This window comes from Loxodonta africana, chromosome 22, assembly GCF_030014295.1.
Source record: "Loxodonta africana isolate mLoxAfr1 chromosome 22, mLoxAfr1.hap2, whole genome shotgun sequence".
Lineage (NCBI taxonomy): Eukaryota > Metazoa > Chordata > Mammalia > Proboscidea > Elephantidae > Loxodonta > Loxodonta africana.
The window spans coordinates 48,261,829-48,277,943 of NC_087363.1; the positions used below are offsets into that span (position 1 = coordinate 48,261,829).

The 16,115-nt window shown below is 42.8% G+C and overlaps 1 protein-coding gene across 7 annotated transcripts in view; it reads right to left on the bottom strand.

Annotated features, from left to right (window-relative positions):
• The window catches only part of ITPR1 (inositol 1,4,5-trisphosphate receptor type 1), a 385,201-nt gene that overhangs the window by 212,185 nt on the left and 156,901 nt on the right, over positions 1–16,115 (bottom strand). For 5 of the 7 annotated variants that reach the window (XM_064274993.1, XM_064274991.1, XM_064274990.1 and 2 more), the window contains 6 exons: positions 15,266–15,424; positions 12,221–12,319; positions 11,037–11,120; positions 10,783–10,929; positions 5,887–5,982; positions 4,266–4,310 (listed from right to left, as the gene is read on the bottom strand). In XM_064274993.1, the coding sequence (XP_064131063.1) occupies positions 4,266–4,310; positions 5,887–5,982; positions 10,783–10,929; positions 11,037–11,120; positions 12,221–12,319; positions 15,266–15,424 (630 nt within the window). The remainder of the gene's footprint in view (positions 1–4,265; positions 4,311–5,886; positions 5,983–10,782; positions 10,930–11,036; positions 11,121–12,220; positions 12,320–15,265; positions 15,425–16,115) is intronic. The other 2 variants (XM_064274996.1, XM_064274992.1) reach the window with 1 other exon arrangement.

Genomic DNA, 16,115 nt, shown 5'->3' on the forward strand with positions numbered 1-16,115 from the left:
CCAGAGCTGACAGAGGAAGAAAGTCTTCCCCTAGAGCTGACACCCTGAATTCAGACTTCTAGCCTACTAAACTGTGAGGAAATAAATTTCTGTTTGTAAGGCCACACACTTGTGGTATTTCTGTTACAGTAGCACTAGATAACTAAGAAAAACACATTCAAGAGAAGTATTTTCCAATGGCCCCAAAGCCCATCTGCTAAAGGAGATGGAAACAGAGTGCTCTGATGAGTGGCTGGTCCAGTAGACTTCACAAGGTCTCGCTCAGCCCTGTGACTCTACGTGGGATTACTCTGAGTGTTCAACATCCTTGCAAGATGACAACATTCACCTGCATATCCTGGGAAAACCACCTTTTCTTTCTCACTAACTTGCTTTCCTTAGTCTGAGGCACTGCCTCCTTCCCAAAAGAGGAGGGGAAAACGACTTCACCAGGAAAACGAAACAATCTGGATAAAGGAAATCAAAGCAAACAGGCAAAGGAGAGAGCATGAGAGAACCTAATTTCATGAGACCTGAAATCTATGAGTTCAGGCAGTAACTTGCTTTATCAGTTCTAACTTCTGTCTGTTAAAAAATATATATAAAATGGTCCTTTCAATACCCAAAACCTCTCTGCCTCCTCCACGCCCCCATCTCTCTCCTCTAATAACCTGTACATAAAACCAGTTGCCTTCAAGTCAATCTCATGGCCACCCCATATATGTTAGAGTAGAACTGTGGCTCATAGGGTTTTTGATGACTGATTTTTCAGAAGTAGATGGCCAGGCCTTTTGTCTGAGGCACCTTTGGGTGGACTCGAACCTCCAACCTTTGATTAGCTAACAGTCAAGTATATTTACCATTTATACCACACAGGGGTTCCGTAATAACTTGTAGCTCCATCTAATCAGACCCTAATTTAGTTACGGGTGACTGTGTTAAATCTACAGTGATAATTGCTAAGAGACATCATACACCTACTTCCTAGGAGAAAATAAATTAAAAAACCTGATACCACCTATCTACAGGTAACTGAAGAGCGTCAAAACACCTCTACAACCTCAGTTCAGGAGAAAAAACTTTGATAAAAATTTGTTCTCTCCTAACCACTGTTCCCTTGCAAAGTGTTCTACATACCACTTACAAAATAAACCCTGACCTGGTTATTGTTTGAGACACAGGGCTCGGCTGTAAGCTGGAAGTCATATTTCAGAGACCTACGGGAATTCTATAGCAAAACCAGAATTGGGTATTAAGTCTGCTGTGTGAGAAACAGCGTCCCCAATTCTTTCAGTGCACAGTCTGCATCTGCCACCTAGTGGACGGAAAGGCGCATGTGCGAAAGGTCATCAAACAAGAGGGGCCTCAGCTAGCCCTTCATCCCCCTCTGGCTTCCAACAAGTGGCTAGGGGTTGCTGCTGAATTGAGAAGAGCGGTCACAATGAGGCTGACTGAGGTCGGGGTAGAATGTGAGAGCGACGGATCCCAAGGCTCAGGGAAATACACGGCCAATGTGCAGAGTGGAAGAAGCTTCCTCTCCTAAGTGTCCCCAACTCTAGCTTTTCTGTGGATGTTTCCAAGCCTAGAAGAGGGTGAAGGCTGCAGAATCTTCCCAATATGACAGCATCCCCACAAAGGCTGAGTCTGCACTGCTGGACTCAGGGGTATGCCACCCTTCCCACACACCCCTCCTCTGCCTGTGGACCCCACACAAGCAACGCCTGGAGTAGCCAGAGCAGTGCAGTCTGATCTGCACCCCAGCCTGTCCACACAGCCACCACCCTGGCAGGGACGAGAGTGAAAAAGTAGAAAGACCACTGAACCCTGAGAGACCCTAAGACACGTAACAAGGTGAGACCCTCTCAACGTTTGCTTCCTCATCTGCCAAATGAAGATCACAAACCTGCCCCGACTCCATTCACAGGGCTGCTATGTATCCCATATGAACTAGTAAAGGCACTAAAAATGGTAATGATATTGAACAACTTACTAAAATGTCATGTAAGTGCTCACTATGTGCCAGGCATCTTAGTTGTATAACATCTTGCTTTGTCTTCACACTTATGGTCCCTTTCTACAGATGAGGGAATTGCAGCTCAGAGAAGGAAAGTAACTTGTCCAAGGCAACGCAGCTCATAAGTGGCGGGTTGGAGGTTTAAATTCAGGTCTATCTCACTGCCTGTTATAGACTGAATTGCATCCCCCAACAAAAAATGTGTGTCAAATTGGCTAGGCCATGATCCCCAGTGTTGTGCAGTTGTCTACCATTTTGTGGTCTGGTGTGATTATCCTAGTGTTGTAAATTCTAATCTCTATGATGTTATTGAGTCAGGTTTAGAGGCAGTTATGTTAATGAGGCAGGACACAATCTACAGGATTAGGTTCTATCTTGAGTCAATCTCTTTTGAGATATAGAAGAAAGAAGCAAGCCAAGAAGAGTGAGATCATACCACCCAGAAAGAAGCACCGGGAGCGGAGTACATCCTTTGGACCTGGGGCCCCTCTGCTAAGAAACTCACAGACCAGGGGAAGATGGAATGCAAGGAACTTCCCCCAGAACTGACGGACAAAGAAAGAATTCCAGGAGCAGGCACCCTGAATTCAGATTTCTAGCCTCCTAGACTGTGAGAAAATAAATTTGTTTGTTAAGGACATCCACTTGTAGTATTTCTGTTATAGTAGCACTAGATAAGTAAGACACTGCCGCACCTGCTTTTGATCACTAGGCTCTTCCCCCTGCATTAAAAATGCCAGTCTTCCCTCCCGCATAAACTGGCCAGGAGAGCAGCCCCCCTCCCCTCCCCGCAAGCCCAGGTTCACGAACATTGGCTCTTACTGAAGGCAACCACAGCTCTCCTTCGAAGAAGTCTCAGAAGAGAGATTTATCTGTGTTACATCAGGTGGCAGCACTAAGACCAATGGATCCAAGTGACATAAAGGCAGATCTTTCAAAATAAGGGTGGTGAGGATGGCTCAACGGCAAAAACCACCTCGTGAAAAGTAATTCCCCTGCCAGTCCAAGTGTTCAAACAACTACAACCACATGGGCACTCTTCAGAGGTGTTTTACAAAAGACTTCCTTAAAAAAATGGCAGAGGTTGTACTAGGTCAGGTATTCCAAACCATATGAATTGTGGAAGGTAAGCTTTCCAAATGGAATCCGGAAGTGAGGGTGAAAAGGAAGAAGAGGAGAAGCATGAGCCTCAGGTGCTCCATCAAGGAGCAGGCTGAGAGGAATGTTTCCCCGAGCAAGTTCACGTGCTGACAGGAGGAAGCCCTCAACTAGAACTTCTCCTAGTTTCTCTCAGAGCTAAACACTCTACCCAAGCTTAAAATTACGTTAACTTTGACTGTAGAATTCACAATACGTTCCAAAGATACTTCTATTTTGTATTATTTCCACCCTAACTCCTTTCATTATTGTGCCTATTCTAATGTGCTCTTAAAGTTTTAAAAGAATTTACTAAAAAAAAGAAAGGCAAAAATAAGTCACCCTCAATACTACCAGCTCTATCCACCACTTAGATCATCGCGTGGACACACAATCTCAATAGAGCAGCAACTGCGTAGTATTTTGTTTTATTTTTTAATTCCTAAAACAGACTCAAGCACTCCACAAGACAACCACTTTATTTATACCCACTCTTTCTCTGTAACACACCACTGACCCTCTTCAACCCATAATTGTGGACATCTGAACCCCAACAGCCAACATATCAGCATTATTCAGCCATCTCCATAGAAAGACTCATTTTGTGTTAAAATTCCAAATCACATCATACACTAAGGCCTGTTTCTGACTTTCCAGTAAGTAAGGTTGGACGGTTAGACAACAGAGTGTCTAATCACTTGTCAGGTATGCTATGCCTCACAGGATACCTCCACAGCCTAAATGACATTCTCCACTGCACACACTCATTCCTTGAAAAATCTGGATGAGTCACTGTTGAAGTCAACAACAGTGGGACAATCGTTTGTAAAAGGCCAGCCTCTTCTACAGGGGCCATCACTGTCTCCAACCGGGTACCTTGAACTTCTCCACCTGAGAGGTGGGACATCTTGACTAAGCACAGAAAGCACATCATGACCAGCAGTCACTTGCAGCGATCAGGACACGGGATGCGACTGTCGCCAAGGGAGGCACAGAACAAGACCTTCCTTTAAAGCAGTGAGAGGTTTCTCCTTCCCCGGCACTCAGTGCCTATCGTGGCAGTTTCTTAAATGGGGTTCCAGGTCATGTGGCCTCACCCTGCAATGAAGACAAGAAGGGTCTTGCCCATACTTACTGAGGGCTGAAACTCCAGGCACTCTTCCTCAAAGTCAGGGTCTACCTGATGAAAAAGAATCATTAGGAAATTAAAACATCTGTTGCTTTCTCAAGGATTCGGCCCCACTTACAGAAGGTTTCACGGCCTGCATACATCTTTGAACTGCTAAGAACGTGTCCCTTCCCTCTGTTCACAAAACCAGCATGCCACAACGACAACACGTCACACGAGCGAGCATAACACACACGGTACAATCTACTAGTTACCCAGCAGACGGCTCTCCCGTATAGACAGAAGGAACACAATGAATTGACTAGCAAAGCAGTAGTGAAAAGCCTGAGATAAATAAAAAAGATCAGTATCCACTCATTGATATTCCTGTTTATTTTTAGTAAAAAAATAAGAAAAGTTTTAGGCCTCCAGCGAGAACCACTTTCTTCTCAGTATGGAACAGATAAGGCAACCACCATTCTTTGCCAAACCACGCCACCACCGGTTCCCACCACTGGTTAGCTGGGGCCATAATTCCCTATGGCTCCATTTTAATAGTTCAACTTAGACTTCTTGATCTTCAGGGCTTCGATATTTTAAAATAGTCAGGTCATACAAGTATCAGGTATCCCAGAGAGTTTGGCACGTTTAAATTCAACATTCCTCGGGTCAGTTGCAAAAGCAGTACTGACACCCACTCATCACCTTGAAAAGCTCTGAGAAGTATCACCAGACAACAGGAGGTGTCTTTTGATGTACGGCTAGAATCTCATATGAATATGCATCGTACATCTCTCAGCACATCAGAATAGAACTCAACATCTGTCACATGGTTGGAAGGCTCCTTAATTTAATACAGAAATTAAAAGGCATATTCCTTCTGTCCTTCAGCATTGAATCTGTCCTTACTTCAAGAACCCTTCACAGACATTTAAGGTAAAGTTAATTCCTTTGAGTTTGATACCCCTACACGAAAAAGATAATCCCCTGTCTATTCCGCTAATGCTCCAAAGAACCAGATTTTTCTATGAAGTTGTTTAATTATTCATGCATCCTAACCCTTCTGGTTTTATATACCATGTTCCTACTACTCGGTCATTTATGTTATGAGTGGGGCTGGCAGTTAAGATATGAGGAAAGCAGTAACAGAAAAATAATCTTAAGAACTCAGATCAGCATTATTTTCTAACTTACTCTTTCCCCACATCTTTTTCAGAAGCCTTGTCAGGTAACCAAACGTGTTAATCATTTTTGCCTCCTTTTCTCTATAAACCAGTTACTATCGAGATGATTCTGACTGAAGGTGACTCCACGTGAGTCAGAGTAGAACTGTGCTCCACAGGGTTTTCAATGGCTGATTTTTCTCAAGTAGATCACCAGGCCTTGCTTCCGAGGTGCCTCTGGGTGGACTTGAACTTCCAACTTTTCAGTTAGCAGCCAGGTGTGTTAACCACTCAGGCCACCCAGGGACTCCTTTTTGCTCTATAAGCAGGGAATTGAGGCAGAAGAAAACAGAAAAGCAGGAGGGGGAAAAACAATGTGATGAGTGTTGCCCCAAGTTTCTAGCTCTCTAACTGCTGCAGGTAAGTGAGGAAAGGGAAGTGAGTGCACCAGTCTTGGCAGAGAATAAACAGGGGCTGCTACTTACCTCTGCTGCTAAGTAATGGCCTGTAGCCAGATGCTTGAAACGGAAGAGGCTATTCCAATACCCAGCTCCACCTCGACAAGGGTCATGCTGAACAACCTGCAAGAGGAAGGGTGATCAACAGGAGTCAGAGAAATGTCAACACACACGAGAAGGACATTGAGTCTGAGATGTTGCGTAGAAGTCGTAATTCAAGAGTGATATTCACTAGCTGAAAAAAAAATCAATGCCTTCCAACAAGCCCTTTTTAAGTATCATATGCAATGTCGGAATTCAAACATACGGAAGTGTTCAATAATGTTTCTCCAACCAAGTAATAAAGTCTTCTAGTGAGGCAATGATAGTTCAGTGGGAGAATTCTTGTTTTCCATGAGGAAGACCTTGGGTTCCACTCCTGTCCAATGTACCTCATAACAGCCATCTTGTCAGTGGAGGCTTATGTGTTGCTATGATGCTAAACAAGTTTTGGTGGAGCTTTCAGACTAAGATAGACTAGAAAGAAAGGCCTGGCTACCTACTGAAAATCTGTCAGTGAAAACCCTATGGATCACAATGGTCCATCCAATCCACAACTGATCATGAGGATGGCACAGAATCAGGCAGTTTCCTTCTGTTGTGCATGGGGCTGCCATGAGTCAGACACCAACTCGACAGCGTCTTGCAACAAGTTAACCTGAAATGATTGGACAAAAAATGTAAACAGTTTTCAGATCATTTGCCTTAATCATAACGAAGTAGAAGTTAAGAGTCTGAAAGACTCTGAACTTTATCCACAAAAAGGACCACCAAAAAAAAAAAAAAAAAGGAATTTCATGGAAACAAGGATAAACAATCAATACTTGAACTCATGTGCTGGAACAGATACACAGGCCTAAGTGCTGACACTTGAAACTTGCAGAGTCTGGGCCAATTTACCATAAAATAAATGTAACTTTAGCTCCTGGCCATGATGACAACTGGCACTGGAAGTCAGTGCTATAAACAATTAGAAATTGCACAAAATAAATGAAACTGCCATAGACAATTAAAAAATTGGTTAAGATATACAGAACAGCTGTGTTCAGACACTGGACAACAGACAGGGCACAACTGCAGACAACAGACAGGGCACAACTGCAGACAACAGACAGGGCACAACTGCAGACAACAGACAGGGCACAACTGCAGACAACAGACAGGGCACAACTGCAGACAACAGACAGGGCACAACTGCAGACAACAGACAGGGCACAACTGCAGACAACAGACAGGGCACAACTGCAGACAACAGACAGGGCACAACTGCAGACAACAGACAGGGCACAACTGCAGACAACAGACAGGGCACAACTGCAGACAACAGACAGGGCACAACTGCAGACAACAGACAGGGCACAACTGCAGACAACAGACAGGGCACAACTGCAGACAACAGACAGGGCACAACTGCAGACAACAGACAGGGCACAACTGCAGTCTGAACACAGGACAACAGACAGGGCACAACTGCAGACAACAGACAGGGCACAACTGCAGTCTGAACACAGGACAACAGACAGGGCACAACTGCAGACAACAGACAGGGCACAACTGCAGACAACAGACAGGGCACAACTGCAATCTCTAGAGAAGGGGGTGGGGAAGCCCTGTGATTGCTCTGCCTTTCTACTTAGAGACCCTCTCTGGACAGGAGCAAGGAAGGGAGGATCCAAGCAGAGGACACCAGTCTACTGAATTGAGGAGATAATTCAGAGTTTATGGAGACAAAGGTGGCTAGAATTTGTGGGACAGAATATTGAAGATTATGGAGTTATACAAAAAAGAGTTCCAGAAATCTTCACAGGGGCTTCCTTGTGTCTTTGGCTGAACATCAAGCTGCACGCATGTAAGGTAAGACTCCACAGGCCAGATAAAGAACACTACAGGGAAGCTGGGAGGCATTCTGATTCTGACAAGCCAAAGTGGAGAGATCTGTTGAACACCTGGTGCATTCAGTAGAGATGTCAAAAGGGTCACACCTTATAGTAGGGCTAAATCGCCTTAATACAAGGGCTATGTTACATCTGACCTACCAAAGCTTAAAAATAAGCCTCCAAAAAATCAAATACATTCACAAGTAACTTCACTGCCTGACAAAACCAAGGGCACTATTCTTCAAAGGAAGGTAGCAGAATCCAGACACTCAACAAAATAACATCACAATGTTCAGTATAAAGAATCATGAAAATGTGACCTATAACTAGCCTCTATGATCTGTCACACAATATCAAATGATATAGCATGTCTGTGTGGGTTGGGGGAAGGAAGAAACAGAAAAAATATTTGAGAAATAATGACCAAAACTTTCCCATTTTGATAACATACCCACAGATTCAAGAAACTTAATGAACAAGTAGGGTAAGTGTGTGTGTGTGTGTGCACGCATGTGTCAAATGCACGCATAAACACACACACATTAACACTTATCATAATCAGATTAATAAAAACCAAAAATAATCTTAAAAGTAGCCAGGGGGTGGGAGAAGATATTATATACAGCGAACAAAGCTAGAAAAATCACTGAATTCACATCAGAAACAAAGCAAGCCAAAAGAAAACGGGTCAACATCTTTAAAGTATGGAAGGAAAAACTCCCTACTTAGAATTCTATATCCAAGAAAAATATCCTTAAAAAATGAAAGCCATGTGGAAAAATCAGAACCTTCAAACACATATAACGATGGTTTGGAAAATAATATGGCAGTTCCTCAAAAGGTTAAACATAAGAGTTACCATATTACCCAGCAATCCCACTCTCAGAAATGGGACACAAATGTTCATAGCAGCATTATACACAATATCCAAGAAGTAGAAATAACCCAAATATCCATCAACTGATAAATGGATAAATAAAAAATGATATCTCTATATACTGGAATATCATTAAGCCATAAAAAAAAATTAAGTACTGATACATGCGACAATATGGATGAACCTTGAAAACATTATGCTAAATGAAGGAAGCTAGTCACCACATACTGATTTCGTTTATAGTAAATGTCCAGAATAGGCAAATTCATAGACAGAAAGTAGATTAGTGGTTGCCTAAGGATGGGGGTGTGGGGCAAGGTTTGGCAGAAAACAGGAAGTGATTGCTAACGGGTATGGGCTTTCTTTCTGTGCTGATGAAATATTCTAAAGTCGGCTGGGTTGATGATTGCACAACTCTACAAATAAACTAAAAACCAATGAATTACACACTTTAACTGGCTAAATGGTATGGTATGTGTCAGGTGGGATCAGTCCCTGGAGAAGAACATCATGCTTGGCAGAGTACAGGGTCAGCGGAAAAGAGGAAGGCCCTCAACGAGGTGAACTGACACAGTGGCTGCAACAATGAGCTCAAGCACAACGACGATTGTAAGGATGGCTCAGGATCGGGCAGCGTTTCATTCTGTTGTGCATAGGGTCGCTATGAGTCAGAACTGACTCAACGGCACCTAACAACAACAACAATGTGACTTCTATCTCAGTAAAGTTATTCTTAAAAAGAGGGAAAAAAAAAAAGGTTAAAAAATGAAGGTAAAAAAGAGCTGAAAGAATTTGTCACTGGCGGACCTATAGTACAAGAAATGACAGGGAAGTTCTTTTGGCTGAAAGAAAATGATACCAAATGCAAACATGGATCTACACAAAGAAATGAAGAACTGGAAATGATAACTGTGTGGGTAAATGTAAAAGCCACCACCCACTGTCAGTTTGCCACAATGTGGTGGCTTGTGTGTGGCTGTGATGCTGGAAGCTGGGCCACAGATATTTCAAATACCAGCAGGGTCACCCATGGTAGACAGGTCTCAGCATTGAGTTGATTCCGACTCATAGCGACCCTATAGGTTTCCAAGGAGCAGCTGGTAGATCCGAATTGCTGACCTTTTGGTTAGCAAGCTAAGCTCCTAACCACTGTGCCACCGGGGCTCTGCTGGAAGACGAGCCCCTGGATATATGGCCCTTCAGAGTTCTATTTTATTTCTCATGTCTCTCGTTATATTCCCCATCAAACTGGGCTACTGAGTTTTATCCCAAGTCTACCTCACCTTTCCAATCCCATGATCCTACAAGCCATGATCTTACATGAAGTGACCTACTCCATCCATTTCTTCCTTCTGAAATAGAGATCATCCTGCAAGTATCAGCTCAGATGCTGCCTCCTTCAGGAAGTCTTCCTTAATCCCTGGCCCAACCAGAAGTTCTCCTTCCCTCTCCTAAACCTCCAGAGCACATGGAAGGTGCCTCTTATCACCTTCATCACCTTGCTGTATATGCCAGTCATCTGGGTGCTTATCTTTCCTTCTCAACCCTCACCAATACTACTAGACCATTCGACCCTTAAAGGCTGAAAATGTGTGATTCACCCATTTTCATGTTGTATCATAACTCAGTAAATAACGTTGTGATAGATAAATGAGTAAGGGGCAAAAAACGGAAGGAAGAGTGGTTAGACACTACAGAAGAAGTATTTTCCAATTTCAGCTTTGAATTTCCTTCCAAAGTAGATGTCATTTTCCACCACAAGAATCATTCAGTATCCTTCTGATACACTGTGATGTACTCATTTCTCTGGAACCCCTGGGTGATGCAAACAGTTAATGCTCTCAGCTGCTAACTGAAAGGTTGGAAGCTCAAGTCTACCCAGATGTGCCTCGAAAGAAAGGTCTGGCCAGCCACTTCAGAAAAATCAGCCGCTGAAAACCCTGTGGAGCATAGTTCTACTCTGACACACATGGGGTTGCCATGAGTTAGAATCAACTCAACATCAACTGGCTGGTACTTATTTCTCTAAGTCATCTCAACACATTCTTGGAGCAAGGTGGTGCCTGGATGTGATTTTTTCCTATAAACTCACGAGTCTTTCCTTCCCGTCTCTCCCTCCCTCTTCCTTACCTCCACCTCCCACAGGGCTTTAGAACTAGTGGCAGATGTAGCTGACTGCCGGCCAGTGGTCCTCAGGAAAACATGCTGCTTCTTCCTGTGCTCATCACAGGTGAGAAACTTCTCCTGCTCAGCATGGAACAACCTCACCACGTCACCCTAAAAGTCAGCACAAGGAGGAAGTCAGAAAAATAAGTTTATAAAGACAGCTAACCTGAGCCTCAAGAAGAGCCAAGTACTGCCAGCCCATAAAGTACTAAACTTACCCCCTTTAATATGTCATCTTTGTTATCACTCCATTTCATGAAAAGGACTATTTTCCAGCTTGTATTGCAGTTGACGGAATTGACCTGGAAAACACATTAGAGTTATTTGCTTATGTAGATGACCACATTCACAACAACTGTGTCATCCAGCCCAAAAAGTCCTCATTACAGGCCAGGAAGCAAGGTCATGCTTCAGCCAAAAAACCCTAAAGGCTGCCACCAATAAGGTCATAGGACCTGCAAGCATTTGGTAATAAATGGTTCATTTGTACCAACCACTTGTATGCTCCAACTATGATTAAAGGAACCAAGCTTCCTGCCCTTCTGGAAGTGATATTTTCCTTTCCCTCAAAGTTTCTTGTTCTGTAGCCAGAAAGTAAAGGCCTAATGAAAACAAGTGCTTATAAAATGGGATGAATCACAAAAGCAAAGAATGAGTCCAGCGTATATATTCCAAAATGTTAGTAATAATCACTAACAGCAGCAGTCACTGTTTGTGCACTAAGTATATGCCAGAAACTGGGCTAAGCGCTAACATTCACAATCTCATTTAACCCTCAGCAACATCCTAAAAAACAGGTATGACCATCACCCCCATTTTAGAGACAGGGAAACTGAGGCCCACAGAGAATGAGTAACTACAGTCACAGAGCAAGGAAACGGCAGAGTTGGGATTTGAACCCACATCTGTCTAACTCCAGAGCTTATGTTCTTAACCATGAGTCAAAGATTTATGTCACAAACAAGTTAATGTCGTTGTGTCCTGTAAGTACCAATTTAGAGGCTAAGTAGATGTACTTCCACAAGCAAGACATCACTCTGGCAGAGCTGCTGATAGCACATTTTGTTAGGAATTAGAAAAAGCCACCCTGTCCAGGCAGACAAACAAGAATAAAGTGTCCCTCTGGCCAGAAAAATGTGGTAAAAGGGGCCCTCTCTGACTAAACAAGTTAGAAAATACTCCCCCAGCAGACACAGGACTTAGCAAACTAAGAACTGGGGTGAATATCAGCCCTCAACCACCACTCATTGCATAGTCTTGCATAATCTAACATGGAAGCCCTGACTCTGGGCCTCAGTTTCCTCACCTGCAGAATGGGCACACTGCTTCAAGTAAATGCTGGCCTCAGGCACGCCTCTCCTACAGCAAACCCCACCCACTTCCATGACTTGAGTTTTCTTACCTCATTGCACCCCGGGTTGTCCACCAGCTGATGGCTGCTGGCATGTAGAGGCTGGCCAGCATTGACGGGGTTCAGAACAACCTTGTCACCTATCACCACCTAGAAAGGAGCAATACAGCTTTTCATAAAACAGACCAGAAGGACTACAAACTGATGACAGAACAGCCTGGGGGAGAAGCCACAAGACCTTGAACTGAAGAAGGCCCACGCCCTGGCAAATAAAAGAATGCACATCTTTAAAGGCCTGTCTACATGCGGGGGTAGGAGATGGATGATGCTTACAAGGCCAAGGGTGAATTTTGGTTCCAGAGTTATCATTGATTATACACAGATGTTTTCAACATGAGTCTAGAGCAGTAAGAAAAAGATCTTATCTTCATTAAATTCAGTGAAGGCACTTGTATCAATAAGCTTTAACCTAATTTTAAGAGTAAAAAAAGTAGAAGCAGGATATTGCCTGAGGTAAATCTTTATCTTTGGAAGAATAAATCCATTAATTTTATATTTCTAAAGAAACAATTTTCATACTTTTTGACTACAACTCACATAAACAAATACATTTTCCATTATGACTCAGTACACACACACACACACACACATATACACACATATTATATGGATACATATAACCGAAACAAAAGTTACAACAAAAAAAAAACTTATCCTCACTATGTATAATACAGCCTGATACTTCCTATTCTATTTCATTTTTTAAAAAATGATAGTTACAAGCCACTAAATTGATTTCAAGGCCCACTTATAGGTCAAGACCTGAAGTTTAAAAAATGCTATTCTAAAAGGATCAAGGATCAAGTCCATTGTATCTTCTTAACTACAGGCAGATCCTATAAGTCATAGCTAAGCAGGTTAGTTTAAAGATAGGAAAGCAAAGGACTTGCTGAAGAGAAAAGTCAGAACAAGTATCATGTGTTTTTTTTTTTTTTTTTAATGGTGTGAAAGGAAAGGGAGTGGGAAAGATGGTTTCCTAACATATAAAACCCACCTATTTTCAGTGCCAACATTTGGGGGAGCATATGGTGGCGTAGTGGTTAGGTGCTACAGCTGTTAACCAAAAGGTCAGCAGTTCAAATCCACCAGGCTCTCCTTGGAAATTCTATGGGGCAGTTCTACTCTGTCTTACAGGGTCACTGTGAGTTGGAATTGACCCGACTGCAATGGGTTTGGTTTTGGGTTTTATACAGCTAAATTTTCTCAAACTCCATATGAATATAACTTAAAGACCTCAATAAATAAACCTAAGCTTGATTGGACTTTTACTGGACTTTTCCTTTTAAGGATCAATGTTTATGGGCTATATGAAGAAGAACAGGGTATCAGGATTGGAGGAAGACGCATTAACAACCTGCGTTATACAGATGGCACAACCTTGCTTGCTGAAATTGAAGAGGACTTGAAGCACTTACTAATGAAGATCAAAGACCACAGCCTTCAGTGTGGATTGCACCTCAACATAAAGAAAACAAAAATCCTCACAACTGGACCAATGAGCAACATCATGATAAACAGAGAAAAGACTGAAGTTGTCAAGGATTTCATTTTACTTGGATCCACAATCAACAGCCATGGAAGCAGCAGTCAAGAAATAAAAGACACATTGCATTGGGCAAATCTGCTGCAACAGGCCTCTTCAAAGTATTGAAGAGCAAAGACGTCACCGTGAAGACTAAGGTGAGCCTGACCCCCCCCCAAAAAAAAAACAAGCCGTGGTATTTTCAATCACATCATATGCATGTGAAAGCTGGACAATGAAAAAGGAAGATCGAAGAAGAATTGATGCCTTTGAATTGTGGTGTTGGTGAAGAATATTGAATATACCATGGACTGCCAGAAGAACGAACAACTCTGTCTTGGAAGAAGTACAACCAGAATGCTCCTTAGAAGCAAGGATGGCAAGACTGCGTCTTACATACTTTGGACATGTTGTCAGGAGGGATCAGTCCCTGGAGAAGGACATTATGCTTGGCAAAGTACGGGGTCAGTGGAAAAGAGGAAGACTCTCAAGGGGGTGGATTGACACAGTGGCTGCAACAACAGGGTCAAGCATAACAACAATTGTAAGGATGGCGCAGGAACGGGCAGTGTTTCGTTCTGTTGTGCGGAGGGTCACTATGAGTCGAAGCCTACTCGACGGCACCTAACAACAACAACAATTTATGGTACACCAACTGTGAGGTAATGGTCCAGTACTAGATGCTTCTGGTATACTAGATAACACACACACACACACACACACAAACACACACATACACCCAAACTAACACATATCCAGATTGCCTAATGCTTACAAACTTAAATGACAATACTGAAAAATGGCAAAAGCCAGTCTAAATTAAGTCTAGTTGAATATTTTGAGAAGATTTCATCCTCTTAAAGGCACATATCTTTTTAGTAAAAAGAAACTATTTCAGAATCTTAACAAGGTGAGAAATGTAGCTTATAGCATTTCAATATATTCACTGTCAAGTATATGCCCACGTAATGGCTTACTAATTGAGCTAACAAACATCAGAATTGTTCTAAGTCAGACTCAAAGGGAATTCCGTGGCTTTGACTCCTCGGGTGAGGGACCAGCTGCAGCAACTGGAATAGGCTGGAGAACCTACCTACAAGCTCATCAACAAAAAAACCAGTGAGGATAATTCTAAGATCCACTCTTCTCTTCTATTTCCTTTACTAACTATGGGTTCATGGGTTATTTCCAAAACAGAAAGGCATTTCTATTCCATTAATGGATCGAGACTGACAGGGATGTCCCCTGGAACATTAATACATGATAGATGTTTTTGTGGTCAAGTAACTGAGGTAATGGGTTGTTCATAGGTTTTTGTTCAGAAGTCCAGGAACAACACAGCTTCTGTATTTAGGTCACACTTCTCTCCAATTTTCCTTGTTTCCCCAAACACTAGTTTCCATAGTGATTCCCTACTCTCCATACAGGACAAGCCTCCGATTCCAACTTGAAAACTCTCCTAGTTGACTCTGATATACAGTGATGGTTGGAGGCACGGCCTGAAGTGCACTTACACTGTCTCCAATGGATCGCAGCTTGTAGAACGGCTGAATGTAAAACCAGGACCCTTCATTTCCAGCCTCGTCCAGCGTCACTCTCATGGCGTTCTTCTCCAGCAGTGCCGGAAGCCTCTTGTTCACAGTTAGATATTTATTGCTTTTCAAATGCAGGAGCTAAAAAACCACAAAGAATATACGGTGTGTGTTGGTGAGTTTCTGAATTCTCTACCAATGTTCTCTCAGTCGCATAAAATATGCATCAAACATTCCTCCGATCCCTGGGCTGTTTATGAAGTTAGAGACTCAGAAAGTGCCTAAGGCTGGGAATAATTAGGAAAGAAAGAAGAGCACAGGCAGGGGAAAGAGAAGGCAGAGTAGAAAAGAAAATATTTTCTTTTTTCCCCAACATAGCCTTGGAAAAGGCTGATGTTGGAACAGCTTAAAACAGGTCATGGTCATCTGCTGGGGAGGACGGTACCTAACTCTGTGTAAAGGGCTAAGGAACTGCAGTCCAAGTGATCCTTGACACACAGACAGATTGAAGGAAGGGCACTTTTAAGGACATGAAACAGTTTGATTTACAAGGTGGTCCCATTATAGGACTGCCATTTCATTGGGAAGAACATGGCTGCCATAGATCTTCACCTTGAATTTCCAAGCACTTCATTCTTGATTCTTGGGTAATGGTCATGTACAAAGGGGATGGGAAGACTGGAGATCTAGATGAGGAACAACTTGTCTGATAGCAGGTCTAGACCAGGGAGAGTTGGCCAAGTCTTCCCGACTCAATAGGTTATAAGAGAAGATGGAAGAAAATATGAAAAACTGCCCAATCCCTGGAGAAACAGTAAAGGCAGCATAGGTC